This window comes from Lasioglossum baleicum, chromosome 16, assembly GCF_051020765.1.
Source record: "Lasioglossum baleicum chromosome 16, iyLasBale1, whole genome shotgun sequence".
Lineage (NCBI taxonomy): Eukaryota > Metazoa > Arthropoda > Insecta > Hymenoptera > Halictidae > Lasioglossum > Lasioglossum baleicum.
The window spans coordinates 8,662,850-8,690,262 of NC_134944.1; the positions used below are offsets into that span (position 1 = coordinate 8,662,850).

The window sequence follows — 27,413 nt, forward strand, 5'->3', positions numbered from 1 at the left end:
CTATCGAAGGTACTATCGATATTTATCGACAATTTTCGATAATTAGATTTGCACAATCGATAGCTATCAACAGCAATTAAAAATTCTGTGATAAAAATTTTGTAATCATGTTATTTTATGGTGTCATATCAGAGAGAGGTCATATATGCAATTGAATTTAAAATGTTACGTACTTACAGTCGCATGCGCACTGGTTATCGAGAAATGCGCTGTGTCTCCTTTATATGATCGCTCTGTTATTATGGTCGTGTTCAGTTCAGTTGTGTGCAGTCCAGTCAGTCGTTGAAGTGTCATAAGATTCGAACGTAAGTTTTGATCCAATAAAATTTATTTGATTTTCATAGGTAAGTACTTTAACGTATTTCTGTAACATTGATACTGCATATATACTTTACATTCTATTATAGAGGTTATTTAGAAACTGTGAATTAGCACTGAAGTAGCGGCGCGGAAAATCCTTTTTGAATCATATTCGTTTCTTTATCGCGTCAGTAAAATGTTTCTGTTAGATGTTACACAGCTTTTTACAGTTACTATTTGACAAAGTATCTATGTCGCATAAACGTGTCTTCGCGTTTTGTTTACGCATGACCTGTCAAAAGCGATAAAAATACCGGTGCGTGTCCTTGTTTACAGACGTCATCTTAGATTTATCTTTAGATGAAAGATGCATCGAAGTTTATCGATCTTGTCAAGCGCGAAACCAAGAATGTCGTTTACGACATAAATTTTGGGTTTCGAAAGGGAATATGTATCATGGTGCCATAAAATCATTTCGAAATTGTGAGATACCATTGAAGACGATTAAACATGGGAATCACTAGAAGTCAGTTTACCGTGGAGGAACTGCAAGATTATCAGGTATTTGACAGAATCGTAAGTAAATATTTCACGTCGTATCTTTTTTTTAAAAATGTTACTCGATGTTGCAGGACTTGACGTATTTCACGAAGAAAGAAGTTTTACAGTGAGTATGTCTGTATAGGCTAATTTTTCAATATCTAGATGATACAAATAACATTTGCAGAAAATACATTACTCGAATATCTCTTTCACATTCGTGTAGAATAATTGTGACTTCAACTTGAAGAATTTTCTGAATGTCTCTTTATAATTGTGTAATTCGTATATTAATGATTTTTTATGTTATAGTGCGCATCAAAAGTTCAAGGCTCTCGCTCCAGAGAAAGTCGGCCACAACAGAAACGCCAAACTTCCAATGTCTAAGATTTTACAATATCCTGAACTGAAAGTAAATCCTTTCGGAGACAGGATTTGCAAAGTATTCAGTTCCAGTCAGGACGGGGATTGTACCTTCGAAGATTTCTTGGATATGATGTCAGTTTTCAGTGACGGAGCTCCGAAAGCTGTGAAAGCAGAACATGCTTTTAGAATATTTGGTAATCCTTTGCACCTAATCGTACAGTACAACCAAAAACTTTAAATGTGACTCATGCTTGACTTAACATTACAGGACTATCTTTTCTCTCTCTGCTCTTTCATCTTAGTTTCACGATCTATTTCTATTGTTATTCCACATTATTTATGCTCCTCTGTGGTCTTTGCTTTCTTTTTTTAAAAGTCTCTCTTGAAAGATCATTTAACAGCTAATTGTAATTCGTTTTCTCACTATTTGCTCTCTTCTTTTTTTAGAATGTGTTCCATCTTCTACGCTGCCGTATTTTGCACTATTCTCGGCTGGCTTCCGTTTCTTCCTCCTTTCCTGAAATATCCTGGCATCCTAACTCTTCTGTTGATCAGGTAATATACAGTTGATTATTATAGATTTCGACGGTGACGATATGCTTGGTATCGGGGATTTGAGACAAGTGGTAGACAGACTTACCGCTCCTCAAAGATTGAACGAAACGGACATGCAACAAGTTCTTCAGTATATACTCGATGAAGCGGACTTAGATGACGACGGTGCACTAAGTTTCGCGGAATTCGAACATATTATAGAAAAGAGCAACGATTTCTCCAAGTAAAAATCAATTTAAATCTATCTCGATATATTATAACGCGAAACACTATACTCGCTTATATTTTCAGGAGTTTTCGTATACGTTTGTGAAACGCTAAACTTGAACGATTCATCACACATGGATGATTAACATAAGACTGAACGTTACGTTAGTGTAAAGATAATGTTAGTGTAACGATAGGCCTAATTATTTCTATTATACAAGGTAAACTTAAGAATTTAGAAAGTATCTGCCATTGACTTTTTAAGGCCTATTAAATAATACAAACTGTATGTTTGCTCTTCTTTATTTGAAAGATATAAGCATACATGATCTTACGAAGAGTATCTAGATCTGTTAAGTAGACGAATTTAATTAAAATATGTAAAGAACCTGTTGATTGTGACTTGTATTTTTATTATTATTGTAATGTTACCATGCCGAAGGTGTTCTTTATATCTTATACAACTTTATTTATTTGAACTGTTATAATTTTCTATCACTTATTAAAAAAAAAATGTAACAAGCACAACACAGAGAACCGTATATCATTCCTTTCGAATAAAAATACTTTCATTTAGAATAGCGCATGCGTCCAATGAAATCCTCGTCAAGCTTGATTAATCAAATAAGTGATAAATTGTTTCCACTTGTCATAAATAATATGGAAGATGAAGGGTTAAACGTGAGTCTCTTTAAACAGTTTATTTCTAACTAATTTACTGAATGTGAAATCATGAAGCATACATAATTGTTCATTTTATTATCATTAGATTCACAGTGAAACGAAAATAAAGGTGATCGTTAAACGATCGAAGTGATAAACACAGTCAACTTGAATCGTATCTTCTCCTCGTTTTTTTTTAAGAGTATAATAATAATTATAATTGGCGTGCACAATCACAGAAATGACAAAGGCATTAACTTCTTTACAGTTATTATAGTCTGTAGTCATAATTATCGAAATTCTGAAATGCATAATTGGTGTAACGTGATAATTAATGGGCTATCCTTTCGATTCACCGATGAATAAATTAACAGTAACAGTAAGCTTCAGGCGGCAGAGTTCAGTGAATATCACAATCAATTTTTATTTAATATAATTATTTAATATTACCGTAACTATGTAAATTGTAATTTTGGAATATAAACGAAGGAAACTAGAGAGGACAAATCATAGAAATATGAATGCATACGTTTCGTTCCGATGTATACCAACGAGATGGGGACCGGAAATTTCACCTTTCACGAATTTCCGACGAAAAATTGTACAATATTTCTCGATATATATATTTACACGGTTCGTTTTTGCACATTGGGTATGAACAGTGGCGCACTCAGGATTTAATCTTAATTTGGATTAATTGAATTTGATCTGGATTTAATCATGTACTTACATACATATGTACATAATGTTGACTTTAACACATAACATATCCAAAAATCATCGAAATCGGAGAGGAAGCAGCTGTTCTACAGTTTGACGAATTTTTCAGTGTTCTATTTCGTTTTTCTTTCCAGTGTTCTTCTTCCTTTTTCCCTGGGTGCGCCACTGGGTATGGAGTGTGGAAGCTGTCCCGTAAGTATTTACTTGTACCTTTTGTATTCTTATAAAGAGCGTGTACGCTTGATATAGTTGCAATTCTTAATTTAAGTTCACCGTAAATCCATAATGTTCTCGACACTCGAAATTCGCTTACGGCATTTTCGCACCCGCGAAAATTACAAAATCGCGTTCTCGCAATAATTAACTCGCGCCCCTCGTATTTATAATACTGTACAAGTTTCGTGCAAGTAGTCGAGCAAGTAGTAGTTCTAATAATTAATTAACAAACGATCGGTAATAATCACTATATGTATATTTACAGAACCTTAGTCGATGTTCGAGTTAGCAGACCGAGGTGAACGCATAGACTTAGCGTTCGGGAAACGAATCAATATCGAACAAGGAATCTCAAACGATCAAGAAAATTTAAAATGATCAAGAAAATCTAAAATGATCAAGAAAATCTCAAATTATTAGGTTGTTACATTTGAAGTGGCGGATTTCACGATCTAAAGAATTCGCTAGTTACATTTGTAGATCCAATTAGTAGTTTACAGAATGACACGTTTCAGTTGTCGATCGAATTGAATCGCATCGAATTGAATCGGTTTAAATAATACGATGCGAGACGGAAAATTTGGCTAGCCTTCTTACGCGCACTTACACAGTTACCTTAAGCCTTAAGACAACCGATATATCGAATGCACGGATTTTCACGCGAAAGAAAAGTTATTTGCAACGATCGCAACACACAGGAACGAAACACGAATTTGTTTTCCTCTCGAATAGTTCAACAAGTTGCAAGCGACGTATCGATATTCTTAAAGTCCGCAGTCTACCGATCGTTATTAGATCCAAGCTACCCTAAAGTGGAGAAAAAGCATCGTTTGAAAGAATCAATTCTATTTTCGAAGTCTCGACAAGTCGAGCTTTTCCAAGCTTTTCCGGGGGTGAACGTACTTCCCTGAACACATTCGACCTTCGATTAGAAGAATCGCATCGATCCACCGTCGCGAAAAGAATTCGCCACTTGACGTGCAACAATCTATTAACTACTTGCTTACAGTTCTCCGTCTTTTTTCTCCTTCTAATGAAAATTTCATTTACTTCGCTGCTTAAATAGTGTACACACGTTGAACAATGCTTTCTCTATTCACCGTGTAATGGTGTCTCTTGCGCCGAATCCGTCCCGAATGAGAAAATGAACGGTGTATCCGGGAACGTACGCTGCCGCTCGAAACCAAATGCGTGTAATGTCTAATTCGTAGTCTCATGAAAAAGTAACATCGAGCAACTTTTTGTTCGAGCCTTGTGTTGCATTCTTCTTCTTAAAATTTGTTCGATGTTGCTTCAGCGTAAGCATGGTATTCCGCATAAAATTTTGCCAAGTTGAAGACCGATTTCGTCGACTTTTCGGTGATCGAGAGCGAGAGAGAGAGTGTCTTACAATTAGTTTCGAGCGGCACTGTAAATCGTTCAATATCGAGGAACCCGATAAACGCGACAAACGAGGTGTAACGCGGTTTAATTATTTTTGTTAGTGTTGAGTGTAACGTCTAGAGGCTCGTCGACGTTTTGCGGAGGACTAAGCTCTTGTTGAGGCAATTGGTGAAATAACGTCGAGATCGGCGCGTGTCGGGGAGGCCCTTTCACGGTCAGATCCATCTCGGCTTCCTGAGGTCTGTCCCTGACAGTTAGGTTCGTGTCTCTGTCCACCGGGCTCGCACATATCCGGGGCGGCGAGCCGCAACCGCATTTCAGCCTGTCCGGCGACTTTTCGCAGGACAGCGAGTATCTGGAACATTGTAGCAACATTCGAAATCATAGTGAAAAGTTGAGGAGAACGGGCCAAGGTAACTCGGCCAAAGTTGGTTCGAATTCGAAGGGGTCCTTCGAGTCATTTTTAGACTGTATTCCTGTAGGAATTTTCGAACGTTTGAGGGCTTAAATTGAAGTTGGAAGTTCGCACTTAATGCTCTAAGTGCATCGGGTTACGAAAATTCGTAATCGTGTAGAAAAATCATCAAATTCTTGAGGAGTCTCTCTCAAATCCTGAGGAGAATTCTCTTTAGTTTTTTCGGCGATTATTTCCAATTGTGAATACGAGACCTCTTCAACGATTGGATTTTGGCATGTGTAGAAAATAATGGGGGGACTGTTTTCAAGAGTGTTTGTAGTTGAGTGCTAAGTTTGCGAAGACACGGGGTCAGGAGTTAAGTCGAGGAAATATTATTGTGGGGCATGTATAGTAAATAGTTATAGTTACCCGTGAGGGGGCGGCAGGATCCTGTAATCTCTGCAGACGGACAATGGCGGAGTGGCGGGTATTTTGTCAGCGTTGGCCGATGTCAGGGGCGGCGGATTGCTAGCAATGGTAGCGGCTGTGGAAGGTGGTGGTGGAGGCGGTGGCGGCGGTGGTGGCGGCGTCACTGCGTCTGGACGCTCCAAGGATGCAGTTGGGGGCGGCCGAAGGAGCAACGGCGCTGCGCTACCTAATCCCAAACATCGCATTCTCCATGCGTCCTGCAGCAACTGCAGTCGCGCCTGCTTCCGCCATTTTGCACGCCGATTTTGAAACCATACCTACAATCGCAAACATTCGCCCCTTAAAATCTGGCTCGACACCATTTCCTTCGGCTTTTTGTCATATGTATCATTCTTATTTAAGATACAGTGGAACCTCGGTATACGACCTCAATCCGTTCCTGATGTTTGGACTTATATCGAATAGGACGTATACCAAACCAACCTTTCCCATAAGAAGCAATGTAAAAATGATTATAGCTATTGATCGGAATTGTGGAAAAAATACTAACAGTTGCATTTTACAACTTTTTTTTATGTGAGTCTATATTGAAAATTTAAAAAGTACGTTTTGCGTAGGTCTGTGTCAATTATATGCACTGTGAAAGTTTCATCGAAATCGGTTGATGCGGGAAAAAACGACAGACATTGAAAGATGTAGGAATTCTTAAATATAGGCCGAAAATCGTGAAAATCTGCTATTTTTACCATCTTTGAACGTTTCTAGCTCATTGCAACATCGACCGATTTTGTTGAAATTTTCAGAATATTTTTAATTGACACAGATCTATTGTACAAACCGTATTTTTTAAATTTTCAATATAGGCTCACATAAAAATGTAGTAAAATGCAACTTTTAGTATTTTTTCTATAATTCCGATCAAAAAATTGCTATTTTTTAAAAATTTCTTTTCCCATCCTGTGGTAAACTAATTGCTCTAGCTTCCCAAAAAAGTTCACATCGTATAGTACAACATTAAAAAAGTTATCGTCTTTTTTAGAGCGTCCGAATATTAATTCGAGTAACTGTATCTCAGATATCATTCGAGATACCCGGGTAATTTTTGTATACTCCGGTATCCCGTGGGTATCCGAAGGTTCAATTGAAATCACTAGCCCTAATTGAGCCTACCCCTAATGTTTGAGAAAAGACATATACAGTGGGTGTAAAAAGTATTCGTACGTCCTTTAAAACAGAATAACATTTTTATAATTGTACCAAACGACCTGATATTTTAGAACCAATTAGAAGCATTGGTTTACGAAACGTTATGCAAAAAAGAAGAAAATTTTTATATGAATTATATGTACATCAATCGTATTACAACAGAGCGATAGTATTGAAATTGTGGTAATAACAGTTTTCCATGCTTTTGTCTGAAAACGAAGTAATGGAACCACTGAAGAAATACATGTATATTCGACGAGTGCAGACGGTCCGCTGCATTACAAAGATTGGACGGGTGCAACAGTCATATTCTGGGTTCCGATGCGCGAGGGTGAATCGTGTTGCATTGCTAAAAATTTGATTAATGCCGAAATCGGGTTCTCGAGGTACAAATTTCTTCCGAAAAATTCTTCAATCACAATTTCTCTACCATTTTACAATGCACCTACTCAACTTTATCGTAAATGCATTAAATCTAGTAATCTCTCGGTAATAATAATGCAGAAATTTTTCAATCGGCGCGAATGATGTACAGCCTGCCATAAACTCTGAATGCATTGCGAGATTTCTCAGCAGTACCGACGCTGCGCGATGCATTTGCAGATGATTCACGGGATGAAAGTAAGCGATTATTTCTGCGATTGATTATTATGATTTTTCGCAGCCCCGAAAAAAATCACGTCCGATCGATCCGAGTGTATGCGGGTCACACGAGAAGCAGCTTCTTACGCGGCTAAACCCGGATTCCCGTCTATTAATTAATCGTAATCAAGGGCTGCGCGCATGCGAGTGTGTGAAGACGGGTTCGTTTTGTTCGGTGCCCGAATACCCGTCGTACTGATTAGCGGTTGATTACTTGCCCGGCTTAACGAACGTGAATTACCATTAACGAGACAACTCTAATTAACCCGTTAAACACTAAACGATCCCCTAAAATCCCGGCTATCTTTTCCAGCGCTCGGGAAACCGAAGCCAACATCAAAATCCCATTGCATTTCTCTTCAATACTTTTTCATAGACATATCGCGTACCGTTGCGAGAAGAAGGAAAAAGTTGTGTGAAGAGGATGTTTTCCTCTATCGTGACAATTCATACGGAAATGCGAAAAAAATTGTTTAACACGTTCGCCACTAGCATTTGTTTCGTTGCTTACCTTCCTTGTTCGAAAGTTTTATTAAATGCAACGTACCCAATTTTTTGAATTATCAAGACAGTTTAGCAGAAGAAAGTCACGGATTCTCTGAGAATCATGCATTCTGCTATAACTTTAAGCAACGAAGTGCATAAAATTAATTTTACTGTTTTTAAGTGCACTGTTAGAACATGTTAAACTTTCTGCAGTCTTTCTCACAGTCGCTAGATTTTTTAGAGACGAAACCGATGTCGCTATATACGCGTTCGTTTAGTGGAAAATGGTTTCCGACAAAATTCAATGTGGGGATGATAAAGAACAAGCTTGGCCCATCGAAACGAGTCCGACTATACTATCCTGTGATATTTTTTCATGAAGTTACAGCGATTTAAACTCATAAATAGGGTAAATTGATTTACAGCTTCTCGGGTCTAGCAGGTAGTATGGTTCAGCGGCCCCAACGACCATTTTTATTGACATCGTGAACAAAACAATGCATTTAAGGTGAAAGATAATCTCCAAATATATAAATAGATAATCTTTTAAGTCGCTAACCCCTCATTTGTTGGGGTAGACCCGTTTCCAAGATTACAAGGGTGCGGGATGCGCCTTCTCATTTCTCCATAATGCTAAAAGTATTAATGATAAAAGTCCATAATAATAAAAGATCAATCTAGACCTTGATCGCCCTCAGAAGTCCTATTGTTAACCGACTTCGAAAAAGGAGGAGGTTACTCAATTCGATCTGTATGTGCTTTTTTTTCTATGTATGTTTACCAATTACGCCGAGATGGACGGACCATCGCATCGGAACGAAACCTTTTGCATCTTGTAGAGTATGTTTCCCGATTGTGGTCCCTTGAAAACAAATTTTGTATTTTACCACGTTTTTATTAGCTCGCTTTCTTGTTTGTTTGTTTGTTTGTTTGTTTGTTCGGTGGCAAATTTTGCAATTGATTTTAAACTAACTTCCTGATGAGCTAGAGACTTGAAATCTCGGTTACATGGCTCAGAACTGGATGACAATGCATTATTCAAAAAAAATTTTTTTTTAAAAGTCTATCCGTTTCGGAGAAATAACAATTAAATTTTTATTCCTTACGATTTTATTTGCGAAAAATTAATTGTTTCATGTATGTTCACCGATCATTCCGAGATGGATTAACCAATCGGAACGAAACCTTCTGCATTTTATAGGGTATGTCTCGCGATTGGTCCCTTGAAAACAAATTTTGCATTTTTTCATTCTTTGCGGTTTTTATTGCAAATAATCAATGAAACCGAAAAACCATCCTACGGTGTTCTACAAATTCTGCTCGTTCCACTAAAAAGTGTGGAATCAAAAAATTGTATAAAAAAAGAATTAAACCGACTTCGAGAAAACGCACTAAAAAAAATGCACTAAAGAGTATGATATAATTTCCATTTAATTTACGTGAATACACATGAACTTGAATACGATACAATCTTTTCGGAGGCGGCGCAAAATTGAAAATTTTCGACACTGGAAATTACGGAAATCCTTAAATTCTTCTACATGCTTTCACATATTAAAATGTATCTTCTCTTCCCATCTACTGATATCTAAGTTCACCGTATTCCAATGACATCATAATCAGCAACATCTGTCACTTGGAAAATTTTTAATTTTTGCGCCGCCTCCGAAAAGATTCTATTGTCTTTAAGTTCGTATGTATTTTAGTGCATTTTTTTTTACGAGACGTAATTTGCATTATTCGACAGCATGTAGCTGTCGCAGCTTTATGAAAGCAACTATATTAGCGACAGAAAATTTTCGGGGGATTATCTTTCATCTTAAAAGCATTGTTTTGCACACGATATCAATAAAAATTGTCGTGGGGGCCAAATCGTTTCAAACTGGTTTTTCAGAGGGCAGCTTCCCCTTTATAAAAATCCTGGCTAGGCCGTCGTATGATACTTTTCTCTTTCTTTTCAATTGAGAGACAACAGGAGGTATCGAAGAGATGACCGTGCGTTTAAGGGAAAGACCGAGGGGAATTTATTTAATAAAAGTGATGCATATTAACCTGGACACGGGCTTCCGAGAGTGAGATTCGAAGGGCGACTTCTTCCCTCAGGAAAACGTCTGGATAGTGTGTTTTCTGGAAGAGGGATTCCAGTTCTTGCAGCTGTTGCGGTGTGAAAGTCGTCCGATTGCGTCTCTGCTTAAACAGAATTGAGAAAATTGAATGACGATAAACTTGCATCGTTCCCGAAACCGAAGGAAAATTATTGCGATAGTTCTCCATGGACTGCGGAGCTCTATGCGCTTATAGTGCATGCGATTTCTACGATGGTGTAACGATAAAAAAATTGTGGACAGTCTAGGTTCAACACTAAACCTAGCACTGTTTTATATTTTTAATTTCACAATTATTGAAATGATTAAGTTCCTTACATGGAAATTGTTCCGATCGATTGCTTTATCCAAGCATATATTGTAATAAAAATGGCAAAATATCTAAATAAATAGAGCCATGTCATTTTTATTATTTTCATCGCTTTTATTGCTCGGTAGGTTTAGTGTTAACTCGAACTCGGTTGCATAAACGCGCAAATTTGCATAAACTTCCGCGGTCCAAGAGACAGTCATTTCATTCGACGATGAATTACGCAGATTTCACTGAAATCGCTCATTGTAGCATAAATGAATACGTTGATTTACGATGCAGTTTCGCGTTAATTGACTCGATACTCGACGAACTCTGTTACCTGTCATGCGTTCGCATAGCGGGGGTATCTTTCGAGAATCTGGTCAGATTGAAATCAATAGATTACTCGAATGATTTATGCTAATCTAGACACGTCACTTCGGCATAAGTGGCCAAGTAGCAAACGCGGTCTGTTCTCTTACTTTCTCGATCTGATTCAATCCAGTTCGGTAGAACTATGTTATTCGGTAGAATTGATTGCATGCAATTAAAACTGGGTGAAGGTTTTGTCGCAATTATTTAGCATGTTTTTCCGGAAGACAATCGTAAGTCGACACAATTTCCGTCGCAGTTTAATCAATCGGTCAGCGGAAATTTCATTTCGAAAGAACTAATGACGACGTGCCTTCTTTTCCGAGACAAATTGAATATTTTCGATATACGGTTGGCATGGGCGAATTCGATTATTTTGTGAACACAGCGATCTTTCAAAAAATTTTTCCAAAATTCACATTTTATACGTTCAAATTATTTCGAACAATTCTGGACCAAACTTCGGGGTTGGAAGAAGATTTTCTTGGACTTTGGACTTGGCGTGTATATTTTTAAAAATTTTTAACTCGCTTATTAGTAGTAGTAGAAAAATTCTCTTAGGGGTACCTTTCTCAAATTTCTACACGCTCATTGCCAATGGAAGAAGAAATACTATTTGAGGGTTGATTCTAGGGCATGTCTCTACGTCATACATTTTTTAGTTATGCTAAAACTTCCTCGTCAACGATACGAAACGAATGAAACACGTTACGAAGCTCGCACTACCCTCACAAATTTTCCCAGTTTTCTATCCGCTCGTTGGGGGTCCATCAAAAAATAATTTCTCATGATCTCGGCAAAATAGAAGTACGAATCCTTGGGGGTGGAAACTGGAGGGCAAACAGAACTGGACGTAAAGCAGAAATTGTACCGTACTGATCGGGATGACCACGTTGTAAACTGAATCGTAATAAGGGTGAAAAGAAAAAGATACGAGAAGGAAACGTACACTGACCTGACGACGTCTTCCGAACATGTATTCTGTGAGGAGATCAGCCTGAGGGCCCAACGGCGATAAATACGGGCCTGCCATCCCTTCGAAGCCTCTGTGTGCCGGGTTGTTCGCCAAAACTGTATCTTTCTTGCAAATTTTCGGCTCGATTATTATTGTATATGAGTGATCGATGCTCTTTTTTTATTTTTCCCGCTGTGTACCGTCACCGGCGGAGGGACTGGTGGTCGTTTTATCGTTCTCGATAGGACGACGCCGAGGAAACTGAAGTCTCCTTTCGAGAGTTCACCCTCGATCAGCCCCGTGTTTCGCGGCGAAACGGGGGTCGGGTTCCGCTTCTCCGATTGGTCCGCCGGTTTTAGGGGCGGCGCCACCTCCATGGAGATAAGTACACACCCCTCTTGTGGAAAATTCACTAAATCGTACCGCGCAGAATTTTTCCTCCGGAGAGGGATGGTACTTAATTTTCGGCTTTCCAAGATTTTCCCTCGCTTTCGAGCAGCGTGCTAGCGCGCACTCGCCGCTCTGCCACGCTCTTCCTAATTCCACGCTTTTTTTTCTCTCTCTCTCTCTCCCTCTCTCATTTCCACTCCCGTTTTCTTCTTTTTTCTATTTTTTAAACTAATTCGTTTCCTCGCTCCCGACGCAACATTGTTCCTTCTTTTTCATTATTTTTGCCTCCCTCGACGCGACGGCCGAGCCTCCGCGGGCCGGTTTTATCGAGTTTCGTTTTTTCCGCCGGGGAAACCTAGTTTCGATGCTGTACGTGCTTTTTCGTTCAGTGCTGACGGATGGTTATTAGGTTGTCTCGTATTTCGACGCCCGATTTCGAACAGCAACGTCGAACAAACATAATCTTCTTTTAAATTGTAGATCGAAGTGAGCTTCGCTTAAAAGTCTCTCGATTACATTACCGTATAAATTTATTTGTCGTTCACGTTCTTCGTTTACAAGATTGTCATCTCCTCTATCGTCGAAGAATAATGCCAATTAATTAACCGATATATTTTGACCAGACATCATGTTACTTTTTATAAAAAGAACACCTTCCTCGGTTTTTTGTTTCATCACTGTGTAGATTTTCTTCTGATTTTCCGAAATGGTTAGATTACAATGAACCATTGTAAGTGTAGCGTTCGTAAAATTATTCGAAGACCACTAGCAAGGGAAGGAGCCCAAGTGTCCGACTTCGATGTTGATAATTTTTTCTGAGATGATGGTATATGGATCCCTAATTATGTATGCAAAATATTAGGCGTAGTTACTCAATAGTTTTAAAGATATAAACAATTAAAGTTTCATACCTGTGAATCACGCAACCTGTATATCAACAAGGTTAATATCTCCAAAACTGTTGAGTAACTACGCTTAATATTTTGCATACATAGTTAGGGATCAATATACCAGCATCCAGCAAAAAATTATCAAAATCGAAGTCGGACACTTGGGTTCCTTCCCTTGTAAAACTTGATTGAAAATGAATTTAGTTTCATTTTTATCGGAAGAACGCCTCGAACTAGCTGGCGCCACTTCCACGAAAAGATTATGAAAAATAAACAAGTTTTGCAATTGGATTACACACCGATATACCTGACTGGGCGTCGGGTTGCCCGGCCGCGTTTATTGCACCCCTTTGCCACGGCTACCGACGCCTTCGACGGCCTTGCAGAAAATCATTCGAGGGATTTATTCGAAGACTTTCCACGAATAATTTTACGAACAAACCCACTTTGTTCGAAATTTTTATTTCGATAAAATCTTTGCCCATCTCTGTCTAGCATGCACTTGCATATACGCAGCAAGTAGAATTGGTCGGCCACGATCAGACGGCGCCAGCCGATTTCTATCTAATAGCTGCCACGCGTGTTCGCTGCATTTCCAAACTCGATTTACTGAAAAATGAATCGTTACTTTTTTTAAACTTGTTTCTGCAACTAGAACTACTTCCAGGCGTGTGTTTAACATCTACCGAGCATTAAAAGTGACTTTTACGTGTTGTACACGTTGGATTTAATGAATTTGATCATTTATGAAAGAGTAGTTACGATTTTGAGAATTCTGAAATAAATAATCTGTAGCTGGTCAGTTTGAGCGACGCCGATAGGTTCTGTGTTAATAATTTATACAATTTGGATCTTTTTGAATTTGAAAAAATTTGTTTCAAGGCTCTCTTCTTCGTTTCGTACCCTCTGGTAAGTACAAATCGTTTAATGGAAAAACGGTGAAAGTTGAAACGGTTGATCGATGACAATATCGAAGGATGTTACGTCTCTTTTATGCAGGCGACATTAAAACTATGATTATTTTAATTAATGAAGAGGAACCAGCAAGGTAAAGAAAAGAGAAGGAAATTGTAAGGAGAAGAAGAAGCAAAACAAGATGAAGAAAATCGAAAGAAGTCGCAAGAAGAAGAGAAGACGAAGAAAAATAGTCAGGGGGGGAAAAGACAGAGAGAACGAAGTTGTACAAAAGTTGGAGGAAGATGGAAAGGTGGAAGAATGGAAGGGAAAGAAGGGAAGAAGAAGAATAAGGAGAAGAAGACTGAGAAGGTGGTGTAGGCGTAGCGTAGCGTAAGGCAGAAAGTGATGCTTGGTATTCGTATAGCGCATCAGACAGAGGCACATACCCCGAAGCCATGTAATTCATTACTAAAGCAATCTCACCCTGCCCTATCTCTGCCCCCTTTCCCCTCCGCGCTCTCCGCCTGGTACCTCTCGCCCCCTTTCCACCCCGTTCTCGCCCCCTCGCACCCCTTGCAACCCCCGCGAAGCCTATCCACCGGGGTTGCAGAGAGTGAGTGCGCGGGCGCGCTCGCGTTATAATATAAAAAAAAGAAGAAAAAAGAAAGGGAGAGAGAGAGAGGGAGAGGGAGAGAGGGAGACGGGAAGGGGGGTGGAGAGAGAGAGAGAGAGAGAGAGAGAAAAAAAAGGAAGAGGCAGCCGGATGAGGAAGGAGAAGGGCCCGAATAGAATAGCGCCCCTGACGACAAAACAAAATGAAACACAAAGCCGTGTTTTCATAATTAAAAAGATTGCATGCACTGAGTACAGTTCTCTCTTGCTCTCGCTTTTTCTACCGTTGCCGTTCTATGCTCGTCTCCTCTACGGAGCCTTTCTCTTCGCTGCGCTGTATTTCTCTTTTTCCCTTTCCATCTGATTTTCTCTGTGATTGTCCGACCAGCCTTTCTTCCTGGACGACGCTTTCTCTCTCTCTCTCTCTGTTCCTCCCTCCCTCTCTCTCTCTCTGTTCCCCTCTTTTTCCCACGTCACCCCTTCTTTTTTTCCCTTCACCCACGCCATTTTAATGATTTAGATATAAGCCCCTGCCCACGGCCTAATCGCGTTTAGATTCGTCGGGCCTCCGTCGCCGCCGGTGTTTCGCCATCGACGCGGATCTCGCACGACTTCGGCGGAGATGCAGTTTTGCATGGGAATGCTAGCGATGGAAAGAAACGAGACTTGGAAAATGACGATGTCACATGTCCGACCTCGGAGTTACGTACGACATAACTATTAGGTTGGCAATCAAACTCGCGACCTTTTGTTTTGTAATTCTTTTATTGTATCATTGTGACCTAATTCAGTGACCATTACTTTTCAACTGTGCATCATTGGAAAGCTCTGAATTTTGCCAGTAATTCGATATAAAATACTCGTGCTTAAAAATGATATGTAAGGTGGTGTGGGGTAAGTGCGTCAACGGGGCAAGTCCGTTAATTGGTTATTTTTATTATAATATGAACGAAATTTCTTTAGCTTGTATTTATTAATGTAGTATAAGTTAGTATGAACTATTCTACGTAGATTTCGCCCAAGAATAAAGGTATTTTCCTCGCTTAAATCAACCAATGGCAAACAGTCACGTGCGAGGTACATGCACAACTTTGAGGTTACCCTGAACGTGCAATAGTTTACAAGTTATTAATATATTCTGTGTTGTTATTTTAGGTAACTACAACAAATATTGATGTAGGTTTACATTAAATAAACCGTTTTTATTGTATTTTTTAACATTTATTGAGAAAATCACTGAGATGCACTTGTCCCGTAAATATTACTACACGGGGCAAGTGCGTACTGTATGGGTAACTATAAAACTAAACAATATAATTTAATGCAACAAGAAGCATTTTATAGCAGGTTTGTTAATCATTCTTTTCTTGCCCCGTAGCACTTGGAACAAGGTTCGAAAGCTTTTTTAACTCTCAGAGACGGACTTGCCCCATTTTCGGGGCAAGTGCGTCCTAGTTGACACTTTGTACAATATCCTATCAAAATGATAATTTTCAAGCAAAATTAGAATCCCACGTAATACTAATTCATCAGTAATAACTGTGGCAAGAGTTTGCTACCAAGAGCGTTAAGTTTTTACATACCAGACTGAAAATACATCAGTTTAAAGTCCAACTTTGCAAAAACTACGGCGCACTTACCCCACTGGACCTTAAATGATTTTGTTTTGGAAAATGTGGAGGTCGCGAACTTAGCTGCCAACCTAATAGAATTAAGAGCAAGCACAAGATTCGATTGTTAGCGGGTTCTTATTCTGTGGAGATGCGAACACGCGGAATAATAACTTTATCTACGACGCGAATTGCAGTATCAGCAACGTAGACAGCAACGCAACGCAATCGTGAATTGAATGAATTGTTCAGCGAATAAGGAAGAAACAGGAAAATATCTCTGAGCGATGATATTGGGGGTTTGCGAGAGATTAAGGATTTTTATGAAATATACGACACGTGGGATGTCCTGTGCGATAATTTTTAACGACAACAATAAGTACGACCAGAGGCTAATGGGTTTTCTTTCGTCGAGCACTCGCGTTGAAAGCGTTCCGACAAAGAAACGCGCGAAATGAATATGTACCCGGACAGATACTAGAATGCATTAGAGAAATGGGTTAATTACCGCTTACTCTTTGAAACGTCTACTGTTTTGTTTTCGCTCCTCGCGGGCCGGAGGGGGCAGGGACCAGGCTACATACGTTACATTCGTTGAAAATATAGTTCCACGTGAAATTATACTTCTGATCCACCTATTCATTACCCTCTAGATCACGTGCACAGGCTCCGCGCGTTCTATACGCGAGTATGCAAATATTTCAAATGCGCGCGTACATACAATTTCTTTTCATTCTTTCATATTCTACGCGGAATAAATTCCACTCCGAAATGAACGTCGCAAGTGGTGAACAGAAATCCCGCGTGTTCGCGGGCTTCGTTCCAACCACAGCGACAACATAATGACGTTCATTGTGTGGGTAAACTAATTCCACGATTCCATATCGCAATTCTTCAAAGTTCTGGGCTATAACTTGGAGAGCTGCATTTTAATTATATTGTATTTCAATTATACATCTGATCAAAATACTTGGTAAGTAATTGAATTAATTGAAAGGTTTGAATTATGTAATTCAGTTACGACGCAGTATATACTGTATAATTGAAATATTATTAGAGGCTCTGAGACTCGACACGACACGTCGTAATTTGTTGCTCGCTCGCAGGGAACTGTTTATTCAACAAAATCTGAACGTAACATACATTTGTTAACAAAAGCACTAACGCAATACAATGTAATTCAATTGTGCAATTGAATTAGCACAACTCTGATTTAGGCTTGTCGGAAAATTCGTAATCATTAGACTGCGGATATTTTTGCAATTTGTAATTTTGGTAGAAGTATTTTAAGAAAGTGGCGTGTCAAATAAAATCTTATACTCGGTGGTAGTAGCCTTTGTAGATCTAGATAAAAATCGTACTAAATTCTGTCGCTATATTTCGGCCAAAATTAACTGGACGTTAGCGGTTGCTTCTAATTGATTCTAAATATTTTTTTAAAGCTTTCCGGCGACTGTTCGCAATTGTGAAGTTTTCAAACATCGAACGACAGTGAACGTATCGATGCAACGTGGTGATACTTGAGCGTCGCGATGGCCAGTGGCCACACGCGCATTCACCGACGATTTATGGGGTTGAAAGGATCGCTTTACCTACAAGGGTACTTCTTTCTATTTATCCTCGGTCTTTTATCCGGTCTCTTTGATTTCAACTTTCTATTTTCTTCGGAAAACTCGTTCTGCAAATTTTACGTCGATCCGTTGCACGTAAACAGCGCAATTGTTCTCCTGGTTTATTCCCAATGTATCAGATCAATCGATCCTACTGACAATGAGATAACGTTACTATAATAGGTATCATTCATATTAGATAGTCATATTAAATTTAGCTTTGATGGAAACGTTGGCTAAAGTTGTTACGAATATTTTCAGCTATTGGAAACAATTAAAAGGAAATATTTGATGAATCGATGGAAATTTGAGTGGATAAAACGGTTCAACGCTGCATTAGAGGTTCCATCGCACTCGGCAGATGATAGAAATCGCATCTCGTTTTATTAAACATTTAGTTATATCGAGCTTCCGATCGAGAACGTTGTAAATGTATGAAAACCGCAGTCAATTTATAATTTATCTCTTAATTTCTGTTGCGCTAGCACCGGCACGCGCTTTTGTGTATGGATATTTCGACAAAAACGATAAATGACACTCGGAACCGTGCGAAATACGCGGGATATAAACACTTTGGGCGATCACTTATTTTTGTGGGAGATTAATCGCGTTCTATGGCAACGTACGGGGGTGTGAGACGAGGCTAAAAATCGAAACGCGAGGTAACTACTATAATTCAGAAAACGTGACGAAAAACAGAAGTTTCCCCGGTAGCGTAGAAAATTCTATACATAAATCTGTTGCAAATAAAAACATACGACGAGTTGCAAATTAAATACGTGGACAAGTGATCGAAGGAATATTTCAAGTACCTATAGTTCATTTTAACAGATTTTAATATACCACGTTTTTAAGACGGACCAAAAAGTATAAAATAATTTTTCCTAGCCCCATACAGATAGTCCTGAAAATTTGTGATTTCCAATTCTGAATTTTTCATTCTGAAATTATTCAAATTTTGAAAATTTTCCTTTTTAAATCTTACAAGTATATTCATAGCTATTCAAAATTCACAATCACAAATTTTCAGGACTATCTGTATGGGGCTAGGAAAAATTATTTTATGCTTTTTACTTCAACAAAAAATTGTTTTCTATTTAAATAATTTTTTCCACGTGCTCTCGTGCTCCTTTTTAATCAAAGTGAACATTCCTACAGGGAAACGTTCTAAGATCCAGAAATTCCTCTTAAATTCTCGCGAATTTTCTCTGTTAATGCGAGGACCCTTGGAATGACTTTATGGTACGGTCGACCATCTGGTAGTTATTCAGTCATTTCTTTTTATTTTATTTCTCTTTAGAAGACAGGTCTACAGCCAACATGTGGCACATAGTAACAAACGCAAGTAGAGAAAGTTTTATGACTTGTTCATTCAATACAGCCTCACAGTTTCAACTGACTGCATCGTAAAGTCCCAGTGTCGAAGGGTCAGGTAGTAAGTACGCAAAACACGCGGCGTAGTCACCCCTACAACCGGGGAGGACCCAAAAAGGCGGTCAGTAGACTTAGGTTAGCGAGCATAAGTTGCAGATGGCGCTTTTCGATGTTTCAACTCGATCTAATATTTCTTTTCGAGACAAAGTGCCTCTTTTTTACCACGTTTTTATTAGCTGGCTTTCTTGTCTGTTTGTTTATTTCTTCGGTACAAATTTTGCAATTGATTTTAATTTTTTACAAATTCGTTTATGCACACCCCTGAAGGGGGTAGTGTGGGTAAAGTGCCTCTATGCTTTAATAAAACGAACAGACAGACAAGAAAGCGAGTTAATAAAAACGTGGTAAAAAATCAATTGTGTGAACAGGTTTGTAAACAATTGATCACAATGGGCAGGAGATCATCGATACGAATTCACCGGGTCTGGAGTTTGGACGACCAGGACAGGGTCCACGCAAGAACCATTAGCTTCTATTATTACGGTCCTTCTGTTGAAGTCACCATACCATCCTCCATTTTCTTCTTTGTATTCACGTTGCGGGCAAGCAAGGACCCTCGATCCCTTTGCTTCACTTTCGATTCTTTATTCTTTTCTTCGAATCTGTGAACCTGCGGCGTGTCACGCTGCGCTGCTTCTCCTCCTCGTCTTTATTATTTTTGTTTCTCCACGCCGCGCACTTCCCGAATTAATCAACTACCGGCCCCTTTAATATGAAACCGCCGAAAAAATTCTTCCTTTGTTAACTCCGGATCAGTCATCTATCGCGCGTGAACAATTACGGGACCGAATAAAGACGCGAATCATAACCAATCTCTTTCCTCGAGATTATAAAAACGGGGCGTGTCCTGATTTTGAAAATTACATACAACTGACCTTGTATGACCTTGAAAATCAGTGTGTCGCGTACGAATGAATGAGATATCAAAAAATACATGGTATTCCATTTAAAACATTGATTCATTCATTCTTAACAAAATAATGCAGACAGAATTACAGACACCATTGCACGCTGCTTGCAAAAAACAGTATTACTTCTTACTCTTTCAGTCTTCTCGAAGAAAACGCTGGCTAGTGATGACGCGAACACTCTGTATAGTACACATAATAACTATAAACGTTTTTCTCTGTTCGCGTAAATACAGTGTTCTCGCGATTGATGTGACTTTTTCATCCCCACTACTAATAGGGGGTTCCCCCTTGGGCAGTTAATCGTGCTACAAAGAAATTAAGGCATTAGGCCGTTTAAATTGGGGTTTTATGACGCTCGATGTATCATTCTCAGGTATGGAATAGCATTAGTAAAATACAACAATTGTGCGCTTAGCACCGTTGCTTACCCAGGATCCTCGTTTACACTTGGAAAAGTTATCCGAGAAATCTATGTTCGGCACACACGTAAAAAAACGTAGTACCATTTCGTTTCCTGAGACTCTATACCCCCGAGGTTCTCACAACAATCGCGGGAAAACACTGTACAATTGGGTTGGCAAGAAAATAATTTCGGTAATTTAAGAAATCGCACTTGGATCAGCTTTTTGCCGATGAGGACCAGAAGTTTTATTAACGCGGAATTGTGAAGCACCAGAAAGATGGCAAAAGATCATCGAACAAAATGGAAGATATTTTATCGATTAAAGTCCATTGCTTGAATAAAAAGAATTGGGGGTTCTATTTCACCTTAAAATACGGAAATTACTTTCTTGCCAACGCAATATGTAAGACCAGTGGCGGACCAAGGCAAGTGGGGGCCCTAAGCGGTCAAAATTTCGCCCCTCCCCCCCCAACAAAAAGTATCAAGAAAACTCTCATTAAGTTATAAACATAAAAGAAAAGTAATCAGAAATTCCATCCCATAAGACATTAAATAAATTTATTAAAAAACATACATACATTTTACACATTTGTTATTTTATATGAATTTCCGTCTTGCTTTGTTTCTTGCAAATTCATGCAAGAATTTACATCCTCTTTTTCAACTTTTTCAAATTCTTCTCTGAAATTATTTATAAAATTTTTTATAATGACTTCAGTAGGGTAGATCCTTTCAATAGTTCGCACTCCGCCGATTGCAGTGATTTAGTAGTAGCATTTATTCTTTGTAAAATAGTATTCCACAAATCACTATCATTAGAACGGTTTCATATTTGTCCATTTTTGTCACGAGTGAAGTCGCCTCCACTATGGTAACTCTTTTTTTCTTCTTTTGAATTACAAATTTCAGTTAAAGCCTCTTTTATATGGATGAAACCAAGTTTTATAGCTAATACAGCATCTGCTCTTGCTGACAATATGTATTTATTATTTATATTAGATTTTTTCGATTATTTTATAGAGGGTTTTTTGAACCTTTTCGGTCATTTCCAAAATCTGTAGGTTCAGATATTTTAAGAGCTCGGGGCCCCTTGGTATCCGGGGCCCCCCGCGACCGCTTAGTCCGCGTACCGTTAGATCCCCCTCTGTGTAAGACGAAATTAATTGCGAAACGCAAATTGAGTTCGTTGAATCGAGTATAAAATGAAGGGCGTCTGAAGGGTAGTGAGAAAAAACGAACGAGCCCGTCATCGGCGAGAAGGTTGACGACAATCGCAAATGAAAAAGTTTCGTTTCGATTTAATCCGGTTGAACGGATGACCTGTAGATCCTAGTGCCCCCTCCACGTTTCCCAGCCCCAGTTCCCATCCCTCTACCATCCCCTGCCTCTCTCTCTCTCTCTCTCTCTCTCTCCTGTCCGATGCCCTTGTCATGACGGTTTCCTAAGCCAGACGATTACTCATCATCCCCCGACTAGTTGTACAACAGAACGACTACACTGACGAGGTTATTTTAATCAACGAAACCGCGTCCTCCCCCTTACAACCACCCCCGCGCGCCGCCATCGTCATCGCCATCGCCATCGCCAGCGACTCTCTTCCAACTCCGGGCTGCCTCGCCAACCCCCTTACACAACAAGAGTGCACATGAAACCATAGTGCTACCAGGGAGATCAACAGGACCGAGCCAGACAACCGGATGTTATCATTTCAACAACATTTCTCTCCATTGTGCCGCCGCACCGCCTCTCTCTCTATCTCTCTCTCTCTCTCTCGCTTCGCATCCACCGTGCCCCAACCCCTTGCTTCTTTAATTGTGTTCGAGAGACACCAACCCTTTCCTCTCGGTGAGTAAACAGACATAGACATTTTTTATAGTTACTCAAGATTCGTCAGAATTTTAAAATCTGATTTCATTTCAACCTTGTCTATTGGATCTTTCAGTGCTTTAACATCTCATTTCGAGAGTGTACACTGGTGTGATTAACAGACGGCGGATTTTATGCATTTACAGAATTTAAGAAGGCTGCTATTTACTTTACCGGACTCAAGATTTGCGCCTTTCTCCTACGAATTATGATGTATTTGGTATGTAATCCGGCGCGGATTAATAATAATACATCCGGACAACAATAATCCGGATTTGTGCCCGGCGCGGATGCAGATCGAAGTTTCGAATCTCTAGGATCAATAGTTTAGGAGGTATGGTCGCTTAAAGTTGAGCATATTTACAGTTTGTCGTGACGCCCTTACCTGTCAAAAATGCTCAACTTTAAGCGATCATAGCTCCTCAGCTATTGATCCTAGATGATCTGCATCCGCGGCAGGCACAAATCTACTGGATTACATACCAAATACATCATAATTTGTAGGAGAAAGGTACTAATTTTGAGTCCGGTAATGTAAAGTTTATCCTTTAAGAATGTTGTTTCAATTGCCTAGTTATCCGACATTGTTTAACTACGTTTGAGTTATAAATCGCGACAACAGCTGTAATAGATTTTGCATTATTCACATTGTTATAATAAATTTTATGATTTCGGCGCAGGGCTCGATCATTAATAGTTTTTAGTGCAACAATTTGTCATGAGTGAGTAACGAAGTGGTGATGAAATTATTTTTCTTCATGACGTTTTTGATAATAAAATTGGGAATAATGTTGTTCGATCTACATTTTAAAAGAAAGAGTTTTCTGTTACTTATCCTAGCCATAGTGGTGATGAAATTATTTTTCTACATGACATTTTTGAAAATAAAATTGGGAATAATGTTGTTCGATCTACATTTTAAAAGATAGTGGTGATGAAATTATTTTTCTTCATGACATTTTTGAAAATAAAATTGGGAGTAATGTTATTCGATCTACATTTTAAAAGAAAGAGTTTTCTGTTACTTATCTTAGCCAATTCTTTTAAAATGTAGATCGAACAACATCATTCCCAATTTTATTTTCAAAAATGTCATGAAGAAAAATAATTTCATCACCACTATCTTTTAAAATGTAGATCGAACAACATTATTCCCAATTTTATTTTCAAAAATGTCATGAAGAAAAATAATTTCATCACCACTATGGCCAAGATAAGTAACAGAAAACTCTTTCTTTCAAGATGTAGATCGAACAACATTATTCCCAATTTTATTTTCAAAAACGTCACGAAGAAAAATAATTTCATCACCACCCTATTAATGATCGAACCCTGCGCCGAAATCATAACATTTATTATATATTAACTTTTCGATCGAGAAAAATTCACCTTTATTCACATTGTTAGTTTGCACCCCTATCTTACCTATTGCTCGTGCAACCGTCGGATGTGAATCTGTATAAGTAACCTCGTTCGAAAGCTTGGAAGAAGTGAGATTAGTCTGAAAGTTTGTACGTCGACGATGACGGTACTACATGACGCAGCTATGCTCCCTATGTTTTCGTAGTCTACATAAACGTGGGAAGGATTAAGGGAATTAGAGTGGGTGGACGCATGGTAGGTGCGAGTCCTGGTAGGCTCATCCAATCTTTGTCGGAGTCGGATCACAAAGGTTTTTTAAACTCGTCCCTGCCGAGCTTTATCCGTCTCTCTGTGTAGATGGTAGCGGTAGGTAGCACGCCGTTCTGCTACCAAACGCACCACCACGAGACCACTACCACAAGCATTACCACCGCCACCATTGCCACCCCTTGGCTCTCTACCCTCTGTAAGAGTAAGAAGAGGCCAGTAGAGGGAACAGGCAGCACCAGCCACCGGTACTCTATTCATTTATACATTACCGTAGTAGAGCCTCGTGCAGAAGGGCTGCGCAGGCTCATGGTAGGGGTTGCGCGGGGGCGGATTATAGGGACCACGGATTGTGATAAAGGTGGGGGGCAGTGGGGGCGGGGTGGACGCGGCAGAGGCAGACTCTCGAGGAGAATCGAATATAATGCAGCCTCCGGTCCGCCGTTTTTATGAAATGCATAAATAAACGAAGGCGAGGGACGATTCTTCGTTTTCACGGCAAAAGGAGATTAAAAATCTCCGCCTTTTGTCCCGGGGATCCCATCCCCCACCCCCTCCCACCACCGACCGTCGTCCCCTTGTCTTGTCTCTCTCTCCACTCTTCTTTCCTCTCTTTCTCTCGGTCCCACCAACGCGGCCAAGAAATGTTTTTTCTTCCCCCGTGAATGCCACCCCTCGATATTACAATTTTACCCGCGTATATTCCATTCTTCCCTCGTTACCGGCCATTATCATGCCTCCGGAGAATTAATGTACGCTTAGGCAAATCTTTAATTATTGCTTCGCGTGGAGATTATTTTCTGCATTAGATTCTTCGGTTCGCTTCACCAATAATTCGGTGAACCGTTTGTCTGACAATTTTATCGGTTCAGAGTTTTAAATAAAATAATTTGGGCGGACTTGAGGATTAGCGTCCTCTCAGATTTTAAGCGACATTGGAGTATGTTGTCGAGGTCATCATTCTAGACAACATTTCCCTTTGAAGTTTCTGTCGGTCAGCTTTACGAGATAATTGCGAAAAACTTTACTTGTAACTCTAATGTTTCACATTGTTTTATATTCCGACTGCTCGTCGTCGTCTAAAACGCATACAATCCGCAATCTAACGTTAACAAAGGAGCTGGTAGACAAAATTCTGTGGTTGTCAGGAAGAACGTCGCACGTCACATAATTTCACTTTCGAGATATTGCCGTTTAAAGTTTCCTTCACTAATGCTTTAATTGCATTATTTCTTCCAGCCTTTCGAATTTATTGTCATGACTTTTTCCTGGTAAATACGTAAATCCTATACTACAGAGCTCAGTTAATGTATAAACTAAAATTTTTTGAAATTGCGACACGCGGCGTTGTTCCTCGCAACCACAGAATTGTAGCTGAACGTTCGCTGGATAAATCCGGAGCGCTGTTCAGCATCTTCCTGCGGACTACCCTAAGTCCGGTCGGATCGTGTAATGTTTTTATCGCGGAAGCATCGCAGCGATTTTTCGGCGGTGTCGTTGGCGTATATTTCCGAAGAGCAGGCGAGTTTCGCGTAACACAGGGGGACAACGCAACGGCGTACAGAAAGAAGATCAGGCTTGAATGTACGTGTATTTTCGCTCGCGTTGTACAACAATGACTATGTATAGGTTCTTCTTGCGAGCGTGGAACGTAACGAGGACGAAGAACGCAACCTCTTCGTCTCCTTTCTTCGGCTCTTGGCTTGGTTCCTGGCCTTTCTCGCCAGTGTGCCGTTTTTTTCATTCCAGTGTTCTCTCCTCCTCTCGTCGTTCCTTCCACTTTTTATTGCAAAATCGGAGGGTAAACAGAGGGAGGAAGAAGGAAAGAGAGAGAGAGAGAGAGGGAGAATGAGAGGTGTCCATGCGTGGATTTTCGCATCGACACTCCCGTAGACGCAGCTCGGAATCGCCTCGATGACGTTAAAAGGAGACTCGATAAACGGGCTGCATTGTCGCATCACGAAGAAAAAGGTTTCCTGCCTCTTTTCCCTCGCCTTTTTTCCCTCTCCTTCTCTCTCTCTCCTTTTCTGCCTCTCCCACTCCGCCCATCTCTCTCTATCTCTCTCGGTCTTTCCTTTTTTTTTATCAGCTACTTCGCACACAAAAGTATACTTAATGAAAATGGCTTCCTCTCGGTACACTTCGACACGGGAAAAGTGATTTCCTTATGACAGTGTGACAAGGGGGATCGACAGCTGACATTCTCTTCTGCTCGGGAATCACTTTAGATAATGTCTCTTGGTTTCCTTCCTTTTCTCTTTTTTTATTTACAACAATTATTTACAGCGGCGAGAAACGACGCTTTCGAACTGTACGCGAGTTTCGCAGTCCTGTTCGGAGAAAATATTCACATCTCGAAACGAATGTCTTGAGGAGTTTAGAAATTCCTTTTTTTACCTGCTGTTCATCGCACATTGTAAACTTCATAGTTACAGTGCGCGTTTGTACACCGCAGAACGCAAATCAATTTACTTTTCACAAGAGATTTGTTTATTGGTTCACAAGAGCAACCAAAAAAATGTTCGAAACAAATTAAGAACCAAGTTGAGGACGCGAGGGATGGCTAAAGGGTTGACAAATTCCGTCCGATCTAGCATTCCGTATAATTTCCAGGTGTCGGTGCACAAAGGCGACAAAATGGAGGCACCCTTCAACAGCGAGGCGCAAGGGATGAAAGAAGATGCATCGGTGCACTAAACACGTGAGCACCTCCACATCCTCGGATAGGAAAAACAAAGACCGAGGAAAACGTGGCAGTCACGGTGTCTCATTACCAAAGGAAGCATTTACAAGGTAACATTGATTTTTCTCCTACCGCGTCGATTGGACATCGAGGAACAAATTCGGTTAGGAATACTCTGAACGCGAACGGCAGTTTCCGAATCGCATCTAACGCAAAATGTTGTACAATTTCCAGGTGTCGTTCTAGACAACAGGGAGGACCGGTTCACAGAGGGGTGCAGGTGCGAGGGATGAAAGAAGACCACGCAAATACACGAAGTAAACACATAAGTATATACATATACATGTATACTGTATACATGTAGTATATGTATATATATCTTTAGTTAGGAAAGATAGAGGAAGAGGAAGAGGAGACAGAAATGTGGAAAGGGTTGACGTCGAAACGAACATTGTGCGCACGCCATAACGTAGCAATAACAGTGTTCCATTATATGTAGGTAGACAGGAGGGTGGGTTGGGAGGTGGGCAGAGCAAGAGAGGAGCCGGGTGTGTGCGGAGGAAGAGAGAGAGAGAGAGAGAGAGAGAGAGAGAGAGAGAGAGAGAGAGAGAGAGAGAGAGAGAGAGAGAGAGAGAGAGAGAGAG

The 27,413-nt window shown here is 39.8% G+C and overlaps 2 protein-coding genes and 1 long non-coding RNA gene across 4 annotated transcripts; 2 read left to right on the forward strand and 1 right to left on the reverse strand.

Moving 5' to 3' along the window:
• Window positions 1-136: 136 nt before the first annotated feature.
• Window positions 137-2,547, forward strand: LOC143217368 (calcium and integrin-binding protein 1). The gene is made up of 6 exons (XM_076441561.1): window positions 137-305; window positions 637-861; window positions 933-967; window positions 1,153-1,400; window positions 1,786-1,984; window positions 2,053-2,547. Exons 2-6 carry the CDS (start codon window positions 811-813, stop codon window positions 2,072-2,074), a joined length of 555 nt encoding a protein of 184 aa, XP_076297676.1. The 5' UTR covers window positions 137-305; window positions 637-810; the 3' UTR covers window positions 2,075-2,547.
• Window positions 2,548-2,654: 107 nt separating this feature from the next.
• Window positions 2,655-12,110, reverse strand: LOC143217367 (uncharacterized). Of its 2 annotated transcripts, none has more exons than XM_076441559.1 (4): window positions 11,829-12,110; window positions 10,163-10,297; window positions 5,777-6,093; window positions 2,655-5,305 (listed from the first exon to the last, which is right to left on the reverse strand). In XM_076441559.1, exons 1-4 carry the CDS (start codon window positions 11,910-11,912, stop codon window positions 5,035-5,037), a joined length of 807 nt encoding a protein of 268 aa, XP_076297674.1. In that variant the 5' UTR covers window positions 11,913-12,110; the 3' UTR covers window positions 2,655-5,034. The 2 variants fall into 2 exon arrangements, with proteins under 2 accessions (XP_076297674.1, XP_076297675.1); XM_076441560.1 differs by having other exon boundaries at window positions 11,835-12,109.
• LOC143217369 (uncharacterized) lies at window positions 2,691-27,278 on the forward strand. Its single transcript, XR_013010789.1, has 4 exons — window positions 2,691-3,543; window positions 26,700-26,879; window positions 27,004-27,086; window positions 27,155-27,278. It is a non-coding gene; the product is annotated as an uncharacterized LOC143217369 (long non-coding RNA).
• The last annotated feature ends 135 nt before the right edge of the window (window positions 27,279-27,413 follow it).